Here is a 26,222-nt window from a genome sequence, read left to right as displayed (position 1 = left end):
TACGCCGGTAGTTTCATATGAGGCAAAAGAATGGAGAAAGGGAAAAGGTGACGCCCATATTTTTATTGACATTTCCAAAATAGTACCACTGGTTCCCTTACATTCTGTAATAGGGTTTTTGTTTTCCCACACAAACTTTCCATAGTGTTCTACATACCATTTTACTTCCAATTGCACTTTGCAATACATTAAATATTAATCGTTTGGAAAATTTCTTAAAAATCGTTTGGCACATTCAGCCGTCTTCTTATTTGTGTTTCAGCGAAATCAAAGTGAAAATGTCACTGTCCCATCAGTGAATAATAACCTTACAACAATGTAAATCAGAGGCACATGAGGGAGGCCGGAGTGGGAAAATTAACCAGTCCAGCACAATGCATTCCTGGCCTGTAAGTCAGCAAAAAACCCCGGCAACAGGAGGCAGGCAGGAATGTGACTTTTACTCCGTTGTAATTCTGACTGGGTTCACAAAAAGACTCTCTCCTATAAACTGAGATGTAAAAGCTGATTGCAGAAACACGTTCGGGGCAAAATCAATCACTCGGCTCCCCTGCTACGCATCTCAAAATGATGTCGTTTGAAAAAGCCCCCCCACAGTCATGCAAAAGGGACAGTTACACAAGACCTCGGTGAAAACGCATCTCAAACATGAGCTGGATTTACAAATATAAAAAAATAACATGTAGAGATTTCTTGTTCCATAAATGTTTTCAAACAAATCAATTGAGGTACATTCACTGTCATCTTGGAAGACATCAAGCTCAAAATAATGGTATTTACTGTTTGTAACAAATCATATTTCGATTCAGCTGTGTTTCACAGCTTCAGACGTCCTTCTTCACCTCAACATTTTTTTTTTTACATTTATCAAACAAAAAAAATACTTTGTGTGACTATCATGAGATTGTGCTGATGACACTGCAAACATGATGAACGTAAAAAATAGGTTTAACTGCCATGAGATGGCTTAATCCCATATGAATGTGTGCCGTTGGCTCAATAAATAGTAGTTTCATGGCACTTTCAGAGAGAACCTGCTTCACTGAGCAAAACCACCTCACATGCTGCATTCTCCCTTAAGAATTGCCATCCACATAACAACAAATGGAGCCACAGCTAAAAGGAGATTGACAAGACACCAATCTCTAAAACGGCAATATATAGACTTTATATGTGCTTCAAAATATTTTGTGTGAAGAGAAAGGTAACATTTGACTGTGTGATTTACAGAAAACAAGCAATATGTAGCCGATAAACTAGTTGGATGTGGCAAAAAGCTGAGCAAGACACACGTGGTAAACACATGGTTGGCAAACTTATAAAGACAACTGTGATTTCTTGGGGCGACGGCCCATAACAGAACGTCTGCAAAACTCCATGAACACTGTAGTTCGCCCTTCAGAAGACGAGCTGAAATATACGTAGTCACCTCACAGCGTTTTGGATAACAGCAAGGCAATACACATCAGTCATTAAATAACGTGGCATTGAAAAGAACAGTTTTGGATGAGGCTCCTGCAAGCAAACCTGAGACTACCTAATTTAATTCCTGTAAACTTGAGCTGCAGTACTTGTCTTTTCAAAAGTTGTAAAAAAAAAAAAAAAAAAAAGAAGAAGAAGAAAGAATTGTACATACAGACCACTGCAACCATTGGCTTGTGGTTTTGTAAAAGGCTTTGTGTGAAATTCTCGATCATGTCATAATACAAAGTGGACATAAATAACAAGTGCAAACTTTTCTGCTTTGCTTGATTCAAATACATCATAACCTTGGCAGTAAGGCAGTGGTCTCTTCCAAAGACTTTGGCACTCATAAAAGTGAGCCATTTCTGTCTTGAAGCAAGCAGACTTTTTAGAAATGACATGTTCACATAAGCAGCTATGAAAAAGTCTCCCACGGAAATAGGACGGTTTGTTGTCTGTCCTCTTCTCCACCCCTCCAGACCGGAATCATGTGACCAAGGAAGAATAAGCAGTGCATTTCAGACACGCAACACACACACACACACACACTGATATTATCACATGATATTCGACTGTGTCCAAAACAACTTGTTGTCTGTTATTGGTTTAACACCAAAAATCATCTGATTACACGGTAGTGACCACAGGCCATGGCCACGCTGCCCACACATGTCCAGACACGGACCCCCTCAGGGCCACAGGTGGGAAACGTCTCGTCTGCTCTCTCCGGTTCCTCGTGACAAGATTGTTCACATCAGAGAGCAGCATTTCAAACAACTGTCTGAAGGTAACTTTCGTTTCTGGAGTGATGCCCGGGTTGCAGCCTCGAACACTTCCCAGATCCCGTCCTTGGTTTTAGCGGAGCACTCCAAATAGTCGTAGGCGCCGATGCGCGCGGCCATGGCGCGGCCCTCCTCCGGCTTCACCGGCTCCAACTTCAACCGGGACAGCTCCTGCTTCACGCCCTCGTCGTTGCGCAGATCCTTCTTGTTGCCCACCAGTATGATGGGCACGTTCGGGCAGAAGTGTTTGACTTCGGGCACCCACTTTTCGGGGATGTTTTCCAACGAGTCCGGGCTGTCCACGGAGAAGCACATGAGGATGACATCGGTGTCCGGGTAAGAGAGAGGGCGCAGCCGGTCGTAGTCCTCCTGTCCGGCCGTGTCCCACAGGGCGAGCTGGACCTGCTTGTTGTCCACCTCGATGTCCGCCACGTACGTCTCAAACACGGTGGGGATGTAGCCTTCGTGATACTCGTCTTTGCTGAACACAATCAGGAGACACGTTTTCCCGCACGCGCCGTCTCCCACCACCACAAGTTTCTTACGCACGTCTGCCATCCCTGCGCCTCCGCTGCTCTCCAGTACAAATGTGGACTCGGAGCGCTCAGACGCACCGCTATATCCGCTCCCGCCGCTTTAAAATGCCTCCAAATAGAACAAAACAGACTCGTCAGGCCAGTTCCACCCCCAACTCCCGAAGCTTTTACCAGAAACCAACTGCGATCTCTTTATAAAGCGCAGCGTGGTTTCCTAAATATAGCAACCCAATCGGAAATAAGGAGGTGAGATCACCGCGCGTGGAGCGGGAGGTGATTGGATCTCGTCGGGTTTCGTTTATGGAGAGGAGGGCCATCGACCACGAGGAACCAAGCGACTCAGGACCCGTAAAACTCTCACTGCATCCTGATGTTTTATTACCAGAGGCAGGCTTACACGTTTGTTTGATCGTTTTTCATTCTGACTGACAAGGTGGGGGGAGATATAGATACAGATCTGCTGAGAAAAACTTCTGATACAGCTAACGGAAGTATTACTCAGCAGATCATAACTAAGTAGATCAACTTCTCATTTCAACCTGATGGTGTTTTCTCATCTACGATCATGGAGTATAATCACACTATATGTATTACAGCTGTGTGGAAGATCTTTGTCATGGTGTAATTTAACACTAAGGTAAAATATCAGGTGAAATAATAAAAAAAAAGAAGAAATAAAGAGTGTGTGACCTGAAATACACCAAATATTATATTGTGATAAATATCATAGATCGAATATTTCTCTTTTTGTAACCTTGGTCTTAATGATTCATAGTTAAAGTGATCTATGACGGGTAATACTCCATTCTTTTGCAGTGAAATAGATTAGATCACAAGTACAAAAGTTCAGAATAAACATGAAGAAATAATGACAAATGCTTAAATATTTTTACATACATACAGACATTACAACGTGTGTGTGCGCGCGCACGCCTTTTACAGAAATCCTTTGAGTATTTTATTCATTTGAAAAATTTGCAAGGTACAGATTATGCTTTTTGTTTTTGGTCAGTTTAATGCCATGCAACAAACTTTCTCGGATTAAAAATGGTACTATAAGGTGTTGATTTACCCTGCTTATGAAGTCTTGAAGTGTAAAATTGTCGTTTAGCCACACAAAAGGGCAGAGGTTTGAAGGGAATTCAAAGATGATTGTAAAAACATTTATTACATTACTTGTATTCAAGGGAGTGGGTGTGGGGGTGGGGGTGTTTTGGGGGGGGGGGGGGGGGGTGCTGTTGTACGCATGTCTGTGTAGTTGCCGCTGTCCACCGACAGGGGGCGGCAGTGCAGACAGACTCCTAGCCTAGTACCCAGCCTTGCTAAATCACCGCTCTCTCGCCAAGGAAACAAAACAATATAGAATTGGCTTGACGGCGTGCAACAAGCATAGACCCTCTCTCGACACGACAACGCGTGAGTATCTGTTCTTATTTCCCGCAAAAGGCCTGTTAAAGAAGCCGCCGTGTAGGCGGCTGCCGCGCTGGGAGTATTTCCCCTTTTGTTTAGCGGTTAAGGCCCCTCTGTTTGGAACTTAAAGGGGGGCCATGTTGTTTAGCCGCTGACTGTTTGGCTGATGTTTTAGCTCACACAACAGCAACCTGGCAATTAGCGTCTGCTAGCCCTCACGCTAGCTGCAGGGGCTTATTATAGGACGTGAGGTGCTCCGAGGGAGGAAAATAGCACGCCTTGGCGATATATTATTGCACACCGCTTCGTAATAAAGCCTGAATTCGTGAAATTAACAGCGATGTTCAGCGTAACCAGCCAATAATAAACAGGCTAGGCCTGCAAGCTATTAGCATTAGCCGGTTTGGTCCTGTAAAGTTACGTTAGCCAGTGAGACCATGATCGGCTCGTGCAAACGCACGAATTGATATTTGAGAGAAACTGCGATATAGAACAAGTCCACTATTCACTATTCATGAATCCTATTCAATATAAATGCCATATCAAAGCCATAATGTTAGCTTGCTAATTAGCAGCGGACTTGCTCGCCTGGCGCTGAAGTTGGCCTACGATTCGACTGTCAACGGCAAAGATTGTGGAAAAACAGCTTTGATGTTTAGTTTTTTAAAATGTAAAGATGGATGTGTGTGCGACTGAGAATTAAACACACCATATAGTCTGTGGGGGGAAAGAAATCCATATTGCCTGAAGGATGTATCTCTACGTGTTAAATTCACTTGCTTTGACACCTTAGCCTTTTTAAACCTTGTTTAAAAACATATTGTCCATATCTGATTTGTGGTTTTTAAAGCTTTGTATCGTGTAACTAACTTACTCACTGCATTTAAGAGTGCTGGTATAACAGATGTCCCCTTTATCGTTTCTCTTCACGCCTAATCGGAAGGCACAAATCAGAAGCCAACTTCAGAGTCGTCTGGTCGGCTTGGTTAGTTAGTCTGCTTGCTAAAGGCTTGCATGTCGATTTTTCACAACGACCAGCAGTACATATTGGATGCTGTGCCGTTGTAAAACTAAACCTCAGGGGTCAATATAACTGCACGTCTAACATTTGAATATGATTTGTGTAGTTCTGGCCTCTGGTGTCTTAAATGTTTTTGGTAGCATTACGTTAGCTTTATGATCACCACTTAGCATCATGCTAACCACTGTGTTGCTTAGCCGTGTAGGTTTTGCAAGATATCGACTCCATTATCTGTCTATCTGTTATCCGCACGGATCAACACACCACCAGAACACGAGTGTCAGTGTCCACTTCCAAGAAAGCAGTTTGACTTGAGGCTAAAGGTTTGAAGAAGCCATGACATGGAGTGAGCACGTTATGAATTAGCTGTATCCCGGCGAGGCAAATAAATAGTTTTCCATTTAGTGGGTTTCATCTTCAAAATACTGTAAGGTTTTAGATTCACAGACATGTCATTTCGATCACAAACGAGTCAGCCATGTAGTCTTGGATGGAAAGCTTAAGTTTGTTTTTCCTGTTTTCAAATCCACACAAAAGATCCTCCTGTGATTGCATAATAATGTCAACATAGGTTCATGGGACACTTCTATAGCTGCACCTGTACAGTAATCTAGACCAATAGCTATGCCATAAATCCGTTATTTTCCAAGGCAATATAATTAATCTAGCTTGAGCTCAAAATAGTTTTTTTGTTGTTGTTGTTGTTGTATCTATAAGTTCATTTTTCAGGTGTTTCGTTGGGTTTACATTGTAGAGGTGAATCCATTTTGGCTACATGTATGTTTGATAATATTCCAAGTTGTTGCATTTACCTTCTTGCTATCCCCATTTGAATATATTGTAAACAAAAATCCAAGCTAAACCTGAATACAACACTTGTATTTGAGATTGTCTTCTGACAAAAAGTTCAAATTTTAAAGCAGTTAATAAAAAAACAACACTTGGTGCCTTGGCTCCTGAAGCAAATACAGTTCTGCAGCTTGGCAGTTTGCACTGTAAATCCCGGCTTTACCTCAAGTACTTTGGCCGGACGACGCAGCTGCTTTCCAGGAATGCCTTCCATGTGGGTACACACTCGCAGTTGCTGCTGCTCTGCTAAAATAAGGACTTTTGAAACAATGGGAATTTTCATTTGCTCTGTTCACCTTGGACACTTTGCTGCTAGTTCTTTTAGTAGCCTACATGTTTACATCAGTGTTGTGTTTACACTGTATTACAATCAATGTACATTACCAGTCAAATGTTTGGACACACTTTCACATTCATTTTTTTTTCTTGACTATTTAAATTGCAGATTTTCACTGAAGGCATCAGAACTATAAATGAAGACATGGATATATGTAGTAAACCAAAAAAAAATTGTGAAATAACTCAAAACATGTTTTATGATTTAGGTTCTTCCAAGTAGCCCCCTTTGTTTACTGCGCCGCAAACCCTCGGCCTTCTCTCAATGAGCTCCATGAGGTCGTCACGTGACATGGTTTACACTTCACAGGTTTGCCGTGTCAGGTTTCATTTGTGGAGTTTCTTGCCTTCTTAATGTGGTTTTGACCATCAATTGTGTTGTGCAGAAGCCGGGTTGGTACACAACTGACAGCCCTATTTCACAACTGTTGGAATTCATAATATAGCAAGAACCAATCACTTAAGCAAAGAAAAACAAAACTCAATTACTTTAAGAACTGAAGGTCAGCCGGTCCTGAAAACTGCAAAAACGTTTAATGTGTCTCCAATGGCAGTTGCAAAAACCATCAAGTGCTACAGTGTAACTGGTTCACATGAGGACTGTCCCGGAAAGGAGACCAAGAGTCACCTTTGCTGCTGAGGATCCATTCAGCCGAGTCACTGGCCTCAGAAATAACAAGTTAACATCGCCTCAGATTAGAGCCTTGATAAATGCCACACAGAGTTCTAGTAGCAGAAACATGAACTAAAGGTAAAACTGCGTCAATCAGTTTTACCTTTATAGCCAAATAGCCCAAAGAAATATCTTCTGCTTGATGCTTTTCCTTGGTGGTGGTTTTTTAGTAGCTAAGAAACTCAAGGAATGGTCTTGGACCAGTGGAAATCTGCTTTGGTTTGATCAGTCCAAATGATATGAGACACGGGTGTAATTCAGAATTTAAATCACACTGAACTAGCTTGGGCTGCCACAACATCCTGCAGCAACATGTCATCCCATCCGCTTTGTGTTTATTTTAACCATCTTTTGTTTTTCAACCCAAACAATGAGTCCAAACGCATCCCCAGGCTGTGTGAGGGCTATTTGACCAAACGTTCGACTGGTAGTGTATGTTATGTTATAACATAATTGGACCTTGTGTGATGAAAACATCTGGACCATTGCAGCAACATGCAGTTTTTGCTGAGCCTTCAATGTTTTAACAATAAGCTGCAGTTACACGATGTTTGAGTTGATAATTAGACAGAAAAGGTCCTCAAATTATTTGTTTCTGTGGGAACACCCATAATACACTCTGCTTTTACAACTAACTAGTCTACTTCTGGCATGTTGTCTTATTGCTCTTCAAATAGACTGATTATGGGAAAGAAAATAACCCAGAGGCCTGGAGAAGATGTTCTACTGCACCTTACAGGCTGTCCACATGTTTTATTTATTGTTTTGTCTGCACAATTAGGTTTATATTTGATGTAGATCATGGTAATTGAATATTTTTGTCTAATCCTAAACATTTCTTTCGGATCACCGTTAATGGTTTTCTAGGGGTAAAATGGCTTTTTTTTTTTTTTTTTTTTAATTCTTTCCTTGTTTGTGACGCTCCAATTCCATGTGTTTTTTAATGACTGTATTGCCATGTTTTTTGCTGTCTCCAGGCTTTCCCGTGGAATGAGCGTTCCATGCAGCATCCTAGGTATGAATGACGTGGCCTGGCAGGAGACAAGAGGTGGGATGCTGCATGCAAATGGTGCTCCTGAGTCCGGGGGCGTCAGAGTACATGGTGGAGTGCCCCTAGCGTCAGTGGGCGGAGCAGTGCAGGCTCCTGGGGGGCCACATTTACCAGGCATGGACCGAGGTGTCAATCCAGCCCCTGGTACCCCGCAGCCCCCGCTGAGCGGGAGATCTCAAGATGACGCCACGGTGGGATACTTCTTTCAGCGGCAGCCTGGAGAGCAGCTTGTCGGTTGCACGCCTGCAAAGCATCGCTGGCCAACTGGGGATGCCAATCATGTGGATCAGGTAAGCAGCTTTTGTGAGCGCAGCCATTGCGCTGATAGTCTGTTTAGTAAAGGTCGGATGAATGAAACTTTAATGTGGATTAACCGAGATTTCAGGTTTACATGTCATACTTTCTGAATGCAGGTCTGACACAGGGGAGTTTGTTCTCACATGTTTGAAAAAAAAAAAAAACTACAGGAAGTTTTCCTACAGACTTGAATCAACATTTCCTTGCCTTGTTCCTGGTACTGTCATGAATAGCATCACAAAATGCATAGATTCAACACAAGTTAAAGTTGAGTTTATTTTGTCATTAAAAAAAAATAAAAAATTCCAGCGTAGGAAGCGCCTGTTTGTTTACACGAGTCTCATTGCTTCTGAGAGCTGAAAAACCATTCATGCAAAGTTCTGGGCTCATTCATATTCATTGTCTGAGCACATGCGAGGCAGAATACACACTTTTAAGTGTTAGGACAGTGATCGCGCCAAGCTGAAATACTGCAGTCACCTCCTCCACTGACCGCAGGCAAATCAGTGAGATGGGGGGCTTGGGCAATTGTGTTGACACAGCAGGGGTGCAAATCTCACCATGATCACTGATCCACAGTTGTAATATCCTGTCTGACGGTGTTAAAAGCTGCTGGGCTGCTTTTTGCCATCTGATAACCCTCTCAAACCCATAGATTTGTTACATGGGCTGGACTTCCTGGATTAGATTAAATTGTCTTACCTGCAGCAGTAAACCCTCTCTACCGAACGTCTAAAGATGACATATTTCTCTTAAAATGGCTTCAAACAGATTTTCACACATGAAGCTCTGACTCTTTGTGTATGGAGCGTCAGTGTTAAATGATTGTAGGGCAACTCGTCCACAGACAACTCGCTCTGGGCAGTTGCCAATGTTTATGATTTTGTGTCAATTATACTTAATATTCCTTCGAAATGTGTCAAATATACTTTGAAATCCAATCCTTCAAATCAATAATGCTGAAAAAAATAGTTGTGGACTAGTTGTCCGAGGCTGCAGTTTTGTGGACGAGTTGTCCGTTCACCGTGTTAAATGACCCAAGGCATGGTGGTATTTGCTTTTTAGGGGCCGTCTACCCGAGAACGCCAGTTCATGTGAATGAGTCGATTTTGGCCAATCATCCATGCGAGGCAGCGTTTTAGAAGTGCGAAAGCAAACACGGGTCCCAGAGTGGGGAAATTCTAAAACCCCGGCATGTGCCGTCTACACCTCGAGTTGTGGATGGCAAAGACGATCATCAATGGAAAAAAAGATGACGTAATCGCCCCCCTCTCCCCCCAACGCAGTTTGCAATGTCCTCAAATAACCACAAAAACCAAGCTCCGGTTGAGCTGCAGAAGCCAATGACGCTAGCAGCAGGAAGAGCAGGGCCATAGAGCTATAGTACTCAGAGTTGGATGGAAGTTTATGACCAGGGGTCTACTCCTAAATATCTATGTGCGCCATCTCTTCCTCTGCGTCTTTGGTGTGTTTGGTGAGTCACAGCACCCCTAACGGCCTGGCATATGTACTACATGCCCTGAAGCCTTGTGTTGAGCCGTGTTCATAGTGACATGTGAACGGAATATTTTTGAAAATCCCGGAGAGAAAAAATATCGTTTTGACTCGTGTGGATGTGGCCTTAGTCTTCCTCACTACCTTATCACTTTCACAAAGCTTGTAAATATTCTTTACAAAGTCAAAAGTGTTGGCTGTCATCTCCTTTGCGATATTCCTTATTGGTGCACACTTGGGTTTAGTTTTTGTTTGTTGCAGTTCATTCACTCTGCTCAGGGTCCCTCTTTGGTTTGTTTATTGGCCTCGTATCCCCATGCCTGTCTGATACTTTTGTTCAATGTCGGCTCCAAGCCCCTGGCTACATTCAAACAAATGATCACCTGGAAACAACATTGTTTTAGCATTTTCATTTCAGAATAGTTTTGATGATAATCAATTTATACACAGTGGTGCTGTTGGTTGCACGTCCTCTCCAATTAGGACCTGGTGCAAGAAAGGTGTCTCTGCATTTACTACATCATCAGCTGGATCAGCACACTTTGTTAAAGAAGCTCTGTTAAAATAAAGCATGAACAGGACAAACACTCTGCAATTCTTCATTGTTGTTCTTGATCTACTCGCAGTACTGCGCTTGGCAGATTTTTCTTTTTTCTTATCCCTGTTTAAGAAGATCAGTGGTTTTCAGAGTCCTTGCACCTTTCAAGCAAAAAGTTTAAAAATGTTTTAACTTAAACGTGAAAATGACAGTCATGGTATTCCAACCTTCCAAGCTTGAGTCACTTTTTGACCAGTATGGTTTTTTGTTTTTTTTTATGCCTCCACCTGTGGTTTGAAAAAAATAAAGTAACACCCATGAGCCTGGCTTAGGCAGTTTTTTTTTTTTTTTTGGGTTGTTTTGTGTGTGTGAAAATTACAATATGATGTTTTTGAAATATCAGCTATTGAACACTTGAGTTGTGTGCTGAATAGTGATGTTGCAGTGTTTTATTATGGGATATCTCACGTTTCACATGCCCACACATTTGGGGCTGTTTTCAGCCTTCAGCTAGAAACTAATAGGTTTTGGGGGAATTTTTGTTACGGTTGCCTAATGTTGAACAAACTATATATTGAAAAGAAAAATGGTAATAACTAAATCCAGTCAAAGTGTTCTGATTCCTAAAAAGTTCCACTAATGAATGCTAAATATATTTCTCAACTGGTTCATAACATTGTTTCCAACCTCTTTTTTTTGTCTTCATCTCAGGTCCGTGCCGTTGATGAAATGAATTATGACTTTCAAGCTCTTGCACTGGAATCGAGGGGGATGGGAGAAGTAAGACCATTATGTTCAAAGGTCATCACGGCTCTCTGGCTGCTGGTATTGGAGTAATCAACGGCTAATTGAACTAAACTAAAGCGTAACTCTTACTTGTGTGTTATGGAAACGGGGAAAATCCTATTAACAAACACTTGGTGATTCATATGGGCAGCGGCGACAATACAGGGAGTCATGACTGCACAGGGAGTGGCCCAAGACTGTATTTTTGTTTCAAGTTATGTTCCGATCAGGTTTTATTCAGTAAGTAACAGTTGCATTGTATTCTTTAGTGGCAGATGATGTCACGGGTAAAACACATTGTTTTACCCCGCAGTATTGTAATCTGCAGCATGGTGTCCCCTTAGTAGTAACAAAAGGCTGAGTGTTTCAGGATATAACAGCCAAAGCTCGGATCATTTATTTCTATCAGAAACATGACTCATAATTTAACAGATGGAGAGATCCTGGCAAACATGTCAGTGACTGTCGTCAGACCGTCTTACACCTCTCAATAGTAGTATCTCTTTCTGTGCCATATTATCACATTCTGGCTTATTTTCTCTTTGCTGTTGAGAGGAAATAGTTTTAATACATTTACACATTTGTTGGAAATGTTAAGTAGGCCAAACCGACTAAGTATCTGCATGTTACGCCACTTCAAATTGAAGCGAAATCAGCCCAATAATATAAATCCATATGACAGAAAATACCAGTGATGTTGTCCCACACCAACCATTTTGGAGAAATGCTACATATCCTCTGGTATAACACAAACAACAAACTGGAATTTAATATGTTGTGATGCCAGAAATATTTAATATAAATATGTTTGTTGTTGTTGTTTTGTAGCTTCTGCCTGCGAAAAAGCTCTGGGATTCTGATGAGTTGGCGAAGGATGGTAGGAAGGGGATGCTGCTTGGAGAGGAGTGGCGGGACAACGCGTGGGGATCATCGCGTGAGTGGCCTCACTGTCCTGCTCGATTACTCTCTTGTAGCTGTTTTCATTTTCAGATTATTGGACTCAGAGCTCGTTGTAATGTGTGGGCATTCAGTGACATTTATTGAAGATGACCTTGTATTTAATGTTGCTGTCCAGTTTTCTCCGACGCTCAAAAATCCTAATTTAGAATAGAAAGTCACTTCCTCAGGAAAAACTAGGTTCCATGAATCACAAGATCCCAAGTCAGAGAACAGCAGGATCATGTCGAGTAAATATGGTCTTGTGTTTGCTTTTTCTTAGTATAGACAGAGATGTTATTGAGCTTTTAGTCAGAAGAACAGAGTGCATTTATACGTAACACGACATTGTAGCAGATCTATATGTGAAAGTCTTTCAGACTATAGAAAACCATAAGTGCTTTAAAAAGGCCACCTTGAAAATGAATTGCAGTATACTTGAAGCTGCCCCAGGTTGACCCTGGAGATATAGAAATGGAGGGTCTTTAATACTTCACCGTTGTGAAAGCAGCCTGGTTAAAAAGTCATGAGGCAATTGGAAGGCAGCATATTGAAAAATGAATAAAGCAGAGACTTTTGAATGGTTTTCTTCCCTCAGATCATTCAGTGTCCCAGCCGATCATGGTGCAGCGGCGGCCAGGCCAGGGTTTCCATGGGAACGGCGATGCCAGTTCTGTTCTCTCACCCCGCTCAGAAGGTGGAGGCCTGGGAGTGAGCATGGTGGAGTATGTGCTGAGCTCCTCACCCGGTGACAAGATGGACGGTCGCTACAGGAACGGTGGCTATGTAAGACGATTCCTCACATCATTCCTAATGCAAGTTAATTTTAACTTCAAAGTTTGATGGTCTGATCTGACCTGTTATGATTACAGGGTGGAGGAGACCCTGACCAAGATGGAAGAGAGAAAAACGATGTACAAGAGAAGGTATCTCCTTTTGAAGAAGACAAGAGTCCAGAGATGAAGGTGGGAGAAGAGGGTGATCCTGCTAAAGCGAATGGGAGAGGTCTGCTTAACGGCATGGACAGAGACTGCAAGGACTTCAAGTAGGTCTTTCTTTTCCATTTTGATGGATGCTATTTGTGTCAGACCCTGTGATGTAACTTACTTTAAAAAAATCTTTTATTCTCCAAAGAATTGGAGCTTACACATAACACATATCGTCAGCTACACGCTGCCACGTGAAACCAGTTTTATGAGTAATTAAATGCTCATTCTATTGCTCTTTTCCCAGTCCAACCCCTGGTAGTCGTCAAGCTTCCCCCACCGAGGCAGTGGAGAGGATGGGCCCCAGTCAGACAGGTTTGGAGATGATGGGTCAGCACCACCCCCATGTCCTCCAGCAACAGAACCCCGCTCAGAACAAGATGCCTGAGGACTTCCAGAACCCCGAGGCTCAGAACATGGGAGGAATGGAGCAGCAGGCTGGTGTGGAGTCCTTACAGTTCGACTACGCTGGGAACCAGATTCAGGTGGACTCCTCAGGGACTCCAGTAGGATTGTTTGACTACAACTCTCAGCAGCAGGTCAGTTTAAGAACAGACAATTTATTGAGGGATCAAACCACCACATGTTTGCTCTACAAATAGTGACTTCTGCTTCTTTTTCTTTCAGTTGTTCCAGAGGTCTAATCCCCTCACTGTACAACAGCTCACTGCAGCTCAGCAACAACAGTATGCCTTGGCTGCGGCGCAGCAGCAGCATCTCGGTACGATTGTTTGTTTTATGTTACCTCTGTTTCTGTTGCACATACTTGTTAATGAGATTTGCTGTGGGTGTATAAATGGCATTATTTTCCCTCATTACCCAGCTGGTCTAGCTCCTGCATTTGTGCCAAACCCTTACATCATCAATGCTGGCCCTCCTGGAGCTGATCCCTACACTGCCGCTGGGCTCGCAGCAGCAGCCACTCTTGCAGGTGGTTAAGCCAGATATCAATATCTGTTAATTCCACTTTTAAAAGTTATCATGCGTGATGTGCCTGTACTAATTTCCAAGATGATCATGTTGTGTGATTGTAACAAAGCAAAATGTTCGTCAGGCCCAACAGTTGTTCCACCTCAGTACTACGGTGTTCCATGGGGCGTTTACCCAGCCAACCTTTTCCAGCAACAGGCTGCATCGAGTGCCAATCACTCAGCTAATCAGCAACAATCCAATCAGGGGCCAGGGCCAGGCCAGCAACAGGTAGGAAATATGAATTTATAATTTCATAGTTGTGGGGATATCCTGACTGTTTCAACATGTTGAAAACACGAGACCATGTATCAAATGCACCAAAACTGCATCAATTTTAGGATTGTTCAGTATTCCTGTGACCGGATTGTCATTTGACAACAACGCGCCGCCCAAAACTCCTGTGCACCCACTGAATTATTTCTGATTGTATAGATTTCAGTTTTCACTCTGTTTGGAGCAAATCGACCCTGAGACTTGATGCTGCCATGGAGCTTTGACAGGAATCACTGATGACCACCTTTTGCTTTATCGTGTTTGTGGCCAAAAGTGTTTTTCATCAGTTAGGACCATTTTGAACACTCAAGTGTCTGGGTGCTCACAGGCCGCTGCTTTGCTTGTACTAGATGGAAACACCACACTGTTGAGCTTGATGCTAAATACACGGACTAGTACGGGCAGAGCCTTCTGTCCATCTTCTGTGTACATTTTGTGTGTAATTTGATACATGCTTGTGGATTAGTAGCAAATCAAATAATACCACTGATGACAGTGGAGCAGTGTTGTGCAGTAGAGCTCATGTGTGACCAGTAAGAGGAACAAAAGAAAAAGAAAAAAGACAATGGATGTACCGATCCCTTCGAGACTGTGAATAAATATTTAGATGCAAGCATGTCTCCAACATTACTTTGCCTGTTGTTCAGGACAAGGAATCTTCAGATGAGATGTGTCACAGTTTATAAACGTCTTCAAAAGTAAAGGTATAAACATGAGACCAATTGTCCACCCAGACCAAATTTTATATTATGCTTGGGGCATGAATACTTATTTCAGCAATTTTGGACTTGTTTAGAAACATTGTCCCACATGAAAACCACAACATGCACTGCCCTCTACTGGATGGAGTTTGGAACAAACACCCCAAGAAAAATAAAAAAAGCAGGAGTATGAAGGCCACGATACATGACTTGTTTGAAATCGACGTACATGCAGAAAGCATATATACTGCTCCTGAGCTGTTCTCTGAGCCGTTCTCATGTAAAACACACTTTATCTTGCATTGAGGTACCTGTTTGTGTGAGTGTATCCCTCCTTTGTCCTCCAGGTCATGCGTACAGGAAATAACCAACGACCGCTCACACCTGGTCAAGGCCAGCAGAGTCAGCAGGAGTCTTTAGCTGCAGCTGCAGCAGCAAATCCTGCTTTAGCATATGCAGGAATGCCTGGTGGGTGGACAAAGAGTACAATCACCAAATGCCTCTTGACTGAACTTAACAGTGAAACTTCGACTTCTGCATAGCTGCGTTGTATTGTTGTAAATGTTTTGTTTTTTGTTGAACTTCTCAGGTTATCAAGTTTTGGCTCCTGCAGCCTACTACGACCAGACTGGAGCTCTGGTGATGGGCCCAGGTGCTCGAACTGGTTTAGGCGGACCTGTTCGTCTTGTCCAGACGCCTCTCCTCATCAATCCTGCTGCAGCTCAGGCTGGTGAGAACAAACCCATTTACACCCTACATACTTGAATATCTGATTGCATTTTCAATCAGTAATATTCTGATTTCATCCATAGAACTTTTTATTCAGAGACGTTAGATATGAAACATTGAGCTTCACGGAACAGACCAGATGTTTTCAGTGTTTTTTGAAGCATTTCATCAGTTTCTAATGAAAAGTGACCAGATTCAATTCACACCTCAAGTCTTGGGAACCTTCCTCTAATATTAATCCTGCCCAATCTTTTGAGTTATGTTTTGATTAAACATGCCAGTGCAGCCTGCATTTTACCCAGCTATTAAATGAAATTGGCATTTCATGAATCAGCCAGATTACGCTCATATTTTTTCACCTTTTTAACTTCCTCTCTCTTCTCTCTCCCTCAGCAGCAGCGGTGTCTGCATCTGGTTCTGGTAACAACATGTCTGGTCCTCCAGCTAACGGCCTGTATCGCTCCATGCCTCAGCAGCAGCCTCAGCAGCAGCAGCAGCAGGCTCCCCCACCCAGCAGTGGTCTGCCCTCCAGCTCTTTCTACGGCTCTGGATCAGTCCCCAACACTTCCCAGAGCAGTTCCCTGTTCTCACACACCTCAGCCGCCCAACAACCCCCAAGCTCATCCCTCGGCTTCAGCAGCACCGGCGGCTCTCTGGGTGTGGGCCTCGGCTCTGCTCTTGGAGGCTTTGGCTCTTCTGGTTAGTGACAGGACTGACCAATAGACAGACAATCATATTTATTTTGGAAACAACATTTTTATCGACTTCAAATGACATGTTTTTTGATCTGTTTCTTGCAGTGTCCAGCTCCACCAGTAGCAGCGTTTCCCGCAGGGACTCCCTGTTGGCGAGTTCTGACCTGTACAAACGAGGCGGTAGCAGTTTAACTCCAATCGGCCAACCTTTCTACAACAGCCTGGGTTACTCCTCTTCTCCCAGCCCCATTGGCCTGACACCAGGTCACTCTCCGCTCACTCCTCCACCTTCTCTGCCCTCTTCTCATGGATCCTCCTCCAGCCTTCATCTAGGTGAGCTTTAAGAACACCAACCCAAATGTGCTTCATGGCTGATTGTGGATTTTTATGTGTTAAATACTAAAATGTAATTCTTGTACATGTATTTAAATACTGATGTACTAACTTGAGAAATCTTGGTGTTTTTGATGGAGCTATGAAGCTCAACAAACACACATGCTTTCATTTAGTTTCTCCCTGAAAATGTTCCAAAACTTGGATGTGCTGTTTTGCTGAACTGGAAATCATTTTTGACAGCTTTGTGTCATCACAGCTGGGTTGTCACGGTTGTGTTTTCCATCTTAACTAAAAATCCCTCCATCATTTTCAGCTGGTCCGACATGCTGCTGCTAGACTCTAAATCTAATTCAACAACACTAATTTGACTCCCGTCCTGGCCTCGTTTCAATGGTTTCCTATTAACTTCAGGGATCCAGTATGAAATCCTTGTGTTAACATTGGAGCATTTCAGGGTCACAATCTACTCCCAAGTGTTATCTGAGGTTCTTCACTGCGTAGGCGCAAACTCAGTAATAATTTTATTTTGTCTATTTGTAGGTGGCCTGACAAATGGCAGCGGGCGTTACATTTCCGCAGCTCCCGGAGCCGAGGCCAAATATCGGAGCACCGGTGGCACATCCAGTCTGTTCAACTCCAGCAGCCAGCTGTTCCCTCCGTCTCGGCCCCGCTACAGCCGCTCTGACGTCATGCCGTCCGGACGCAGCCGCCTGCTGGAAGACTTCAGGAACAACCGTTTCCCCAACCTCCAACTGCGTGATCTGCCAGGACACATGGTGGAGTTTTCTCAAGACCAGCATGGATCCAGGTGCTGAGATCTGTTTTTGTCCTAAAGACATAGCAAGAATGTAGAGTATATCGCGATTTAAATGACATGAAGTCTCGATATTGCTGAAAACCAGTCTCTTTGGTTTTCTTGCTCTCAAGGCTTTGTTCTAACTTTTTCCTTGTAGATTTATCCAGCAGAAGCTAGAGAGGGCCACTCCGGCTGAAAGGCAGATGGTGTTTGGCGAGATCCTGCAAGCAGCGTACCAACTGATGACTGATGTCTTTGGGAACTATGTCATCCAGAAGTTCTTTGAGGTTCGGCCTGTGACGTTTATCTTCATTTCTTGTCTATAACATTCTCTTCTATAACATCTCTTCAACACACTGTGTGTTTATGTCCTGCAGTTTGGAAGTGCGGACCAGAAGCTGGCTCTGGCCACACGGATCCGCGGCCACGTCCTTCCCCTGGCTTTGCAGATGTATGGCTGCAGAGTCATTCAAAAAGCCTTGGAGTCCATCTCCTCAGACCAGCAGGTAATTGTAAGTGAGATTTCACTTCTTTTTAACAACCTGTACATTTGTTTTTAATGACTTATTTAACATAGAATAAACAGATGAAAATGATCTAACATAAAAACATTAATGAAAATCATTGTTTGGCTACGCATACATGTTATTTGTTTCTTTGTTTCTAGAGCGACATAGTCCGTGAGCTGGATGGCCACGTGCTGAAGTGTGTGAAGGACCAGAATGGAAACCATGTGGTGCAAAAGTGCATTGAATGTGTCCAGCCTCAGGCCCTGCAGTTCATCATTGATGCCTTTCAGGGACAGGTGAGTCATTTATTATCACAAAGGGCTTGCTTGTCCTTCAAATCTACACTTTTCATCAGAATAGAAATCACGGATGTTTGAAGCAGATCATATTATTCTCTCTGAAAAGTGGTATTTTAAAGACCTGATTGTGCTGCAAAAAAGAATTCATAAGTTGGATAAAATTTCTGAAATGTTTAATAAAGAAGAAAGATGACATGTCTGTATTGAGCATGGAGTTTATTGTTAAATAATAAACTACAGAACCTCCTGGAACTCTGACCCAAAATGTAAACCACTGACTGTCTTTTGGATGGTATATCACCCAATAGAAGTTGAGCTCCTTTCATGGAAACCATTGGGAGTAAAAAGTGGGGACTAACAGTATAAAGCGATGTGAGACTGCTCTATAAGTTAAGTCCATTTACTGCATAAGTACTGTGTTATAGGAAACACATTGAGGTGGGTAGATGGTGTCATAACGAAACACAGAGGAAATGGGAAAACATTTCTCAACCATACCCATTTAGAATAACTGAAGTCACTTAAAACTTGTGGAGTTAAAAAAAACAAACAATGGTTTGTTTGGTACTTTACTGTTTTAATAAACTCACTTCTCTCCGGGAGGGCACAGCTTTAGCAGTCCCAAAACACCTCGGTGTTGATCTCCCTCACTCATCCATTCACACACTTCCACCACTTCCACTTCTACTGACATCGGGCAAATGACCGAGTACAAACTCAGGTCGTCAGTCTATTTCAGTGCAAACACACGAATCACACACACACTTGCGTTCACACCTACAGGTGATTTTTTTTTTTTTTGGGGCGGGGGGGAGTGACTCATTTTCACATACACTGAGGACCTGGAACAAACCTACACATGCAATTCTCTGTTCCGTAACTTGCCTCAGTCTGACAAGTGGACAGCATGTGACTGGGGATCAAACCGTCACCTTTGATGGTGTGAAACGGTGTAATTTATCTTCTGTTGTTCTTGCATCATCTCGCAGGTGTTTGTGCTTTCCACACACCCGTATGGCTGCAGAGTTATCCAGAGGATTTTGGAGCACTGCACCCAGGAGCAAACTCTGCCCATCCTGGAGGAGCTTCATCAGCACTCTGAACAGCTGGGCCAGGTGAGCACATCTGTCTCCAGTTTGTGCTACACAGTTTTTTGTTTATTTTTATCTACCCACACTGATCAGAGACGTAATTGTCATGTTCGTTAGATGTGACGAATCACTGTTGAGTTGTGTATTTGCATGTCTCCTCCATGTTTGAGCATTTCATATTTTGCTGTTGTTGTGGTCTGCTAAATGTTAAAATGTAAGGATGACTGTAATTGTGCTGTTCGCTCTCATTACATCTATGTGATTATTTAAACATCCACCCTGCCCCCCCTCACTTATTCCATCTAGAAATATCAAGGCGTATCATTGGAGATGACACCCAAAACATATTATACAGTGTCCCGTGATGCACTGTTCAAGGTCAGAGCAATTTGCCTCTCTCTCGCGGATGTCCCCGTGCTCCCCTCCTCTCTCCTACTTTTTAATATGTAATATTTTCTTTCTGAAAGAATCTACTTTAACACTGAGATAGTTAAACTCCCAACTTTTACAGGCCTTTCCTAACCCACTGAGCCGCTTTCTCTTGCTTTTTTTCCCCTCTCTTTCTCTCGCTTCAAGCCACCTATGATTCACAGGGCACAGGTTTATCTGTCCCTCATTTGCCCACAGCATTTTCTGATCAATCTGTTTTTCTTTTTGTCATTTCACCAATATTGTTCCTTAAAAAAGCTTTCCAAATTTTTAAAAAGTCTGCACAATGACGGTGCCAATATTTATTCCCTTAATCATTTGTAGATGAAGCTTCTCACTCAGCACACTGTTAAAACAGATTGACAGAAAATGAATTTGAAGGCAAATACTTGAAAAATAAAGGTGCAGATCTTACCTGCCCACCAAATTGCTACTTTAACAAGATTGACAATTGCAAGTCATGTTGCTTCTCACACACAAAAAAAAAACACCCATAACTGTCTATCACCCATTTCTGAAGGGGCAAAGATGCTATTGGTTGTGTTGTCTGGTCAGCAACACTCCAAACCAGCAGCATCTGTTTTGTCTGACCTTCCGCAGTGATGACGTTTTCACAGTACTACACAACGGGGGTGTCACTCATCCGTCAGCCGATCACCGTAGCCATGCATGATTATCTCGTACTTGTTCAGGACCACTGAGGAAAAGTAGTGCATGAGATCATGTCACATTAAAGGCTGCCTCTTGGTCAATCTTTGTGATTAATGCCGCAAGCGGTGAATTGGCTTTGAGCCCTGCTCTCACACCTCCACCGCCCCCTGCAGGATCAGTATGGTAACTACGTCATCCAGCATGTCTTGGAGCACGGCCGACCGGAGGATAAGAGCAAGATCGTGGCGGAGGTTCGCGGAAAAGTTCTCGTCCTCAGCCAACATAAGTTTGCAAGGTAAGGAAGGATTTATGGTGCAGTTATGGACTTTTGGAACCTTAAGATTACCAAGGCACTCTACGCTCTTATATATTGGATAAAATTAGATCAGGCGTTATTAATCTCACATGGGGAAATTCACTCATCACAGCAGCTCCACTTTGCACAAATAGTCTATTCTCTTGTGCACAACTGTCCTCTTTATCTTTAACTATGTATATATAAGCAGATAATAGATAAATATATATGTATATAGACACCTCGAAGTATGTGAAGAAGAATATGTCTTATAACATGTCTGTAGATGATTACCTACAGTTGTTTTGTCTGAATAACGTATTTGTATGGCACCGATGCCATTTATTCTTTTTAATATCTATTAAAAGTAATTCTGTTTATGTACTTTCTGCTGTAAATTCTTAGAAAACGTCAAATAAAGATTCCATCCAGTAGTTGCCTCCAGTCTCTTTTAGGGGAATCAGCAGGCATGTTATATCTGTGATATGGCTCATTTTGGGTTTTGCACCTAATTTGTAACCTACTTCATTGGAGCATTTCGTTGTAATTCTTTTCACTCTGACATAGAAACCCACTCATTTTAATCCATCTTGGTGGCTGCGGAGTGGTTTGAACATGTTCAATCTACCTTGGAGCTTTTCTCAGGTTACGTGTTAATTGACAACTGTTACAGGAGCCGTGACTTTTTTTTATTGTTAACCTCTCTGTTTTCTCTTCCCTCTGTGGTGATATGTTGCTATATGCAGAGCTTCTATACTGAACTGGTGTGAAATGTGAAAATTCAACGTGTCATAGACTCGGTTACCGTGTGGGGAATGGTGTCAGTGTAAATATACTCTATTACATGTCAAGAGGTTCAGAGCACATTCCAAAAATAAAGCAACCAGACTCAGAACAAGTTTGCACTCCTACGAACGACATACAAGGCATCTTCCCTCTCTGACAGTCAGAGAGTAACTAACTGTCTGTCCTCTCTTCCCTCAGTAACGTCGTGGAGAAGTGTGTGATCAACTCATCGCGTGCAGAAAGAGCTCTGCTGATCGATGAAGTGTGCTCCCAGAAGGACGGGCCCCACAGCGCCCTCTACACCATGATGAAGGACCAGTACGCCAACTACGTTGTCCAAAGAATGATCGACATGGCGGAACCTGGTCAGCGTAAAATCATCATGCACAAGGTGAGTCCGTCACTAATTCAGGGAAGCACATCTGGAGATTTGCATTTACAAAATCTGGAATCCTTTTTTAGTTTTCACATTTGTGGCTTATTAAAGCAAGATGCAAAACTATATATTTACTAGTTTTGTGAAAAACTTCTCAAAATGTGTGAGTTTCTAAGAGATGTGGAGGCTACCCCCACCAGGGGTGAAAAACCAAAGGATTACCTTTTAAAGCCCCGACCTTCTCTCTTCCTCCTCAGATCCGGCCTCACATCGCCACCCTGCGTAAGTACACCTACGGGAAGCACATCCTGGCAAAGCTCGAAAAGTACTACATGAAGAGCGGCTCTGAACTGGGTCCCATCGGCGGCCCCACGAATGGTCTCATGTAGGCTCACTGACTTCCTGGGTCCCCTTGAAGAAGTGCAGGAGTAGGAGCCCCAACCCCCCCCCCCCCCCCCCCGTTCTGTGAGAGACGCTCCTTTAGCCGTAGGGGTTAGCCTTCGACGCCCTCTGTCAATCCCGTGTTTCTGGGGTGGGGAATTACCAAAAAAAGAGAGAATAAACAAGACAAGTCAACTTCACCTAAGAACGCTGTGACAACTGAGCCCTGCCACTCTGCCCCCCCGGTGCAGGGCCCCGAGTGGCCCCTGGGGGGCGCTCAGTCAGCAGGCCGTTTTCATTTTCTTTTTTCCTGGGTAAAGCACAAGCCCATTGTTAATGATGTAATTGATGTATTTGACTGGTTTTCATATGACCTTGTACATTTAGTTTTTTACCTTGTAAATTCTCTGTAGAAAAGCAAAAACTTATTACACATTTGCTGAAATTTACAATTCTTACAATTAACACCAGCAAGTGACTTTCTAAAGCTAAAACTGGAGTGATCCTTTTAAAAGACGATTCCACTTGTTTTTGTAACCAGACTCGCGTCGGCTGCTCCCAATTAAGTCGAAGCAATTGAGGATTATATTTGTACAATACCCCCGCGTGCAGTGAAGGCGTCGTCCCATGCCAAAGCAGCTGATGGATCCGTTTTCAAACAGCACTTCATAGTATGGATGGAAATGAATGCCTCCGTCCACAGGCGACTATGTGTCAAGTGCCACAGTCACTCTGAGAGGTCAGAGACTGGTTCTGGTGGCTCCGTGTTTTCTTTTCTTTTGGGAGGGTGGGGGGGGGGGGGGGTGCTTTAGTCTGTTTTCCGTCTTCTCCAGTGGTGGGTTTTTTTTTTTTCCTTCTTCCTTCTTGCCTCCTTTTCCAGACTTGGGTGGGAGCGCTTGTGTATCCCAGCAGCTCGTCGTTTGCCCGACGTTTCGGTACGAACTTTCATACCGGCAAACCTTGAGCTGCTGCATTCAAGGAGCCACCCACCACCATCTGAGCCGTCTTATCTAACCCCTTCCCCCGGGGGTTTATGCAAGGAGGGGAGAGGAGGGAGAGAAAAAAAACTGCTACCGCTAACTTGCAGAAAGCAGCAGAGCATGAGGTTTGGTTGTACAGCGGGAGTGTTACCTGGTTTAATCTTAACGTGAAACGACCATAGCGGGTGGGATTTGTGGGGCCGGGGTTGCTTTTTTTGTGGGGGGGGGGTGTAACGGGGCGGGGGTATGCGTTGGCATGCTGTGACAGGTTTTAAATCTTCGGAATGATTTTTTTCTTTATTATGTTTTGTGTAACATCTTATCTGTCTTGTAGTTTGAGATGAACACTGCCCTAGAAGACAGTATCTTTATGTACTGAATAATCATCTCTTGCATAGAAAGTAGCTTAGCAATGTTTAGCATCTTTATGTATGAGTAAATTGTTGCTTTTGGGTCGGGGGCTTGCAGCGATGATGGACCCCCCCCCACCCCCCACCACCTGAAGGCCAGAGCAGTTAAAAAAAACAAAAAACAACCATGTTGTGAAATGGCGTTTATTCCAGGTTCGTACATCTGAGGAGACTTTAACTAGCGCTGGAGGGACGCGTCAAAGAAAGGGACGTTGAAAGATGTTTTAGTTTTGTTCTTTTAAGTAACTTCTTGTGTTGGTTTTGGGTTGGGTGGGGTACGCAAGTGCATTGGTGGGGGCCGGTGGGGTCGTCAAAAGCTATACAATTCACCTGTACTGCTCGTATCGATGGCTTATTCGCTTCATTGGAAATTGTAGAATACATGTAGTATATGTGCAGTTATTAAGTGTAAGATTATTAGTTTAACTGAAGAAAAAAAAAAAAATGTCTAGTCGTGGTGTTTGACAGGCCTTGCTCTAAATTTGTAGTGATGCTTTTATTTCGTTTGTACAGTTGTACATTTGTAAACGTTTATGCTGTAAATGGGATGTCTTTTACACTTTTTGGGGAGAAAAAGGCAAAAATGTGCATTTAGATGTGTGTGTATATTCATCACCCCTTTCCCCTTGAATATAATGTATACAGTTTTATTTGATTAAGTGTTATTTTAAAGAAAAAAAAGAGAAAAAAAACTTCATGGCTTCACAATCTGGCATGGTTTTTGTTTTTAATCTGTTATGAGAAAGGCCAGCCTCTATTTGTACCGAAGCTGTAACAGCCACTGTTGATAGTCTTTCTGATGTGTGACAGTTTAAAACGTAAAAAAGAAACACTCTGTACTAAAACTGAGGCTGAATTTAGTCCTCTCTGCTACCATGGAAACTTCACAGGATATGACAAGAATTATTTTTGTACAGAAGAGTGCTGTATTTTGAAACAGCTACTACCTTGTAAGCAAAAGCAATGTAAAATATTGTCAATTATATAAATATGAACATATGAGTTTTGTCACACTGTCAAAATATGTACATTTTCAGGTGGCCTTATGTACATTTCCAGATGTTAGATGAAGAAAACAAACTCATTTTTGGAAGCAGAATTGTGACTATGTATGATTAAACTGTTCTAACATTTGACCTGCAGTGTTGTTGTTTTTTTTTTTCTATTGACTTTGAATGAATGTGAATAAATGTTCTCGAAGATCAAACTCAAACATGCGTCTGAAGTGAGGGGAAAGATTATGAATGAACTGATTGAGATTTTTTTTCTTTTTTTTTTCTTGGACATCACACTAGAAACATGGAAAGACGCATTCACGCGTACTCGACACGCGATTTAAATCACTGTACGTGCTTTGAAAGACAGTGGTGTGAATGTCCCAAAAACCTTTCTTATGAACATACTCTGGTTCTAATGTTGGTACACTGACAGAAAATAAACAAGAAGTTCATTGAAATGACTCCCACAGTGAAAACCTGTATAAGGGAAGATAATTTAGATTTAAATGGGTCGATTTTCTTCACGTTAACTTGTGTGCAGGCGTCTACCTCGCAATGCAAAGGGTCTATATATTTTAATGGAATACTCACTGGTTCACATTCAATCAAAATTTATTCAAATTGTTATACTTTTACTTATAAAAAGGGTTTTTAATCTGCATTTCAAATCTACAAACTGACGGAATCAGCCAGAAAGAAAGGAATCTCGAGGATATGATTTCTTGTATTTGTTTTTTTTTTTTTAATGAAGCCAATTATGGCTGAAAATGATCAAATAGAAAGAAAAAAAAGTATTTATCACAGGCTTTTTAATTCAACTTCATATATGATAAAGGCATCATACTTCTTTCCCCAGCATCACTCACTAATTCAAATTTCACTTGCATTTATGCGTTAAGCTTATGTATTCCTGGTACTTTGGAGTTCCCAGCAGCTCCGAGGAAATGCAATGGAGGCTTATGTAACATGATGTCTGCAACAATATGGTGTCTGCTCCTTCCAGGGTCGCCTCAGCAGATTTCGATCTGCGTGTTTGATTGTGTGATGACACCATTCATGATACTTGGGATTTTAAAATGAGAATATCTTCAGGACGGAAAATTCGATTCAAACAGCGGTCAACAGCGCCCTCTGGAGGCCGTGGTAGACACCTACAGACTGAAGATAATGCGGACACCCTCGCATGCAGGATCGTGTTCAACCATTACTGGACCGAATTAAGTCAGATTTTAAGGACTTGTTCTTCTGTGTTTGCAGAAGATTAAATTCAAGTTGCAACACAATATTTCCCGAGGAAATGATTGCAAAAAATATATTTCATATTAAGAAAGAAAACATTTTGTCATACATGTTGCA

The 26,222-nt window shown here is 42.6% G+C and overlaps 2 protein-coding genes across 5 annotated transcripts; one reads left to right on the top strand and one right to left on the bottom strand.

The window, feature by feature from the left end:
- Positions 1-49: 49 nt before the first annotated feature.
- On the bottom strand, positions 50-2,932 carry LOC308126275 (rho-related GTP-binding protein RhoB-like). The gene has a single exon (XM_080490522.1). It carries the CDS (start codon positions 2,802-2,804, stop codon positions 2,214-2,216), a length of 591 nt encoding a protein of 196 aa, XP_080346648.1. The 5' UTR covers positions 2,805-2,932; the 3' UTR covers positions 50-2,213.
- A 1,120-nt stretch (positions 2,933-4,052) lies between these two features.
- On the top strand, positions 4,053-24,537 carry pum2 (pumilio RNA-binding family member 2). 4 transcript variants are annotated; one of them, XM_080490502.1, is made up of 23 exons: positions 4,053-4,198; positions 8,049-8,412; positions 11,163-11,231; positions 12,066-12,171; positions 12,772-12,959; positions 13,046-13,218; positions 13,407-13,698; positions 13,787-13,880; positions 13,983-14,090; positions 14,214-14,359; positions 15,453-15,573; positions 15,695-15,835; positions 16,231-16,533; positions 16,635-16,862; positions 17,406-17,673; positions 17,819-17,948; positions 18,039-18,173; positions 18,329-18,466; positions 19,459-19,584; positions 19,867-19,938; positions 20,814-20,935; positions 21,920-22,112; positions 22,355-24,537. In XM_080490502.1, the coding sequence occupies exons 2-23, from the start codon at positions 8,062-8,064 to the stop codon at positions 22,484-22,486; spliced, it is 3,636 nt and encodes a 1,211-aa protein (XP_080346628.1). In that variant the 5' UTR covers positions 4,053-4,198; positions 8,049-8,061; the 3' UTR covers positions 22,487-24,537. The 4 variants fall into 4 exon arrangements, with proteins under 4 accessions (XP_080346628.1, XP_080346629.1, XP_080346627.1 ...); XM_080490503.1 differs by having other exon boundaries at positions 16,228-16,533; positions 18,039-18,167; XM_080490501.1 differs by having other exon boundaries at positions 16,228-16,533.
- The last annotated feature ends 1,685 nt before the right edge of the window (positions 24,538-26,222 follow it).

This window comes from Lipophrys pholis, assembly GCF_963383615.2.
Source record: "Lipophrys pholis genome assembly, chromosome: 21".
NCBI lineage: Eukaryota > Metazoa > Chordata > Actinopteri > Blenniiformes > Blenniidae > Lipophrys > Lipophrys pholis.
This window is presented reverse-complemented; position numbering and strand designations above follow the sequence as displayed.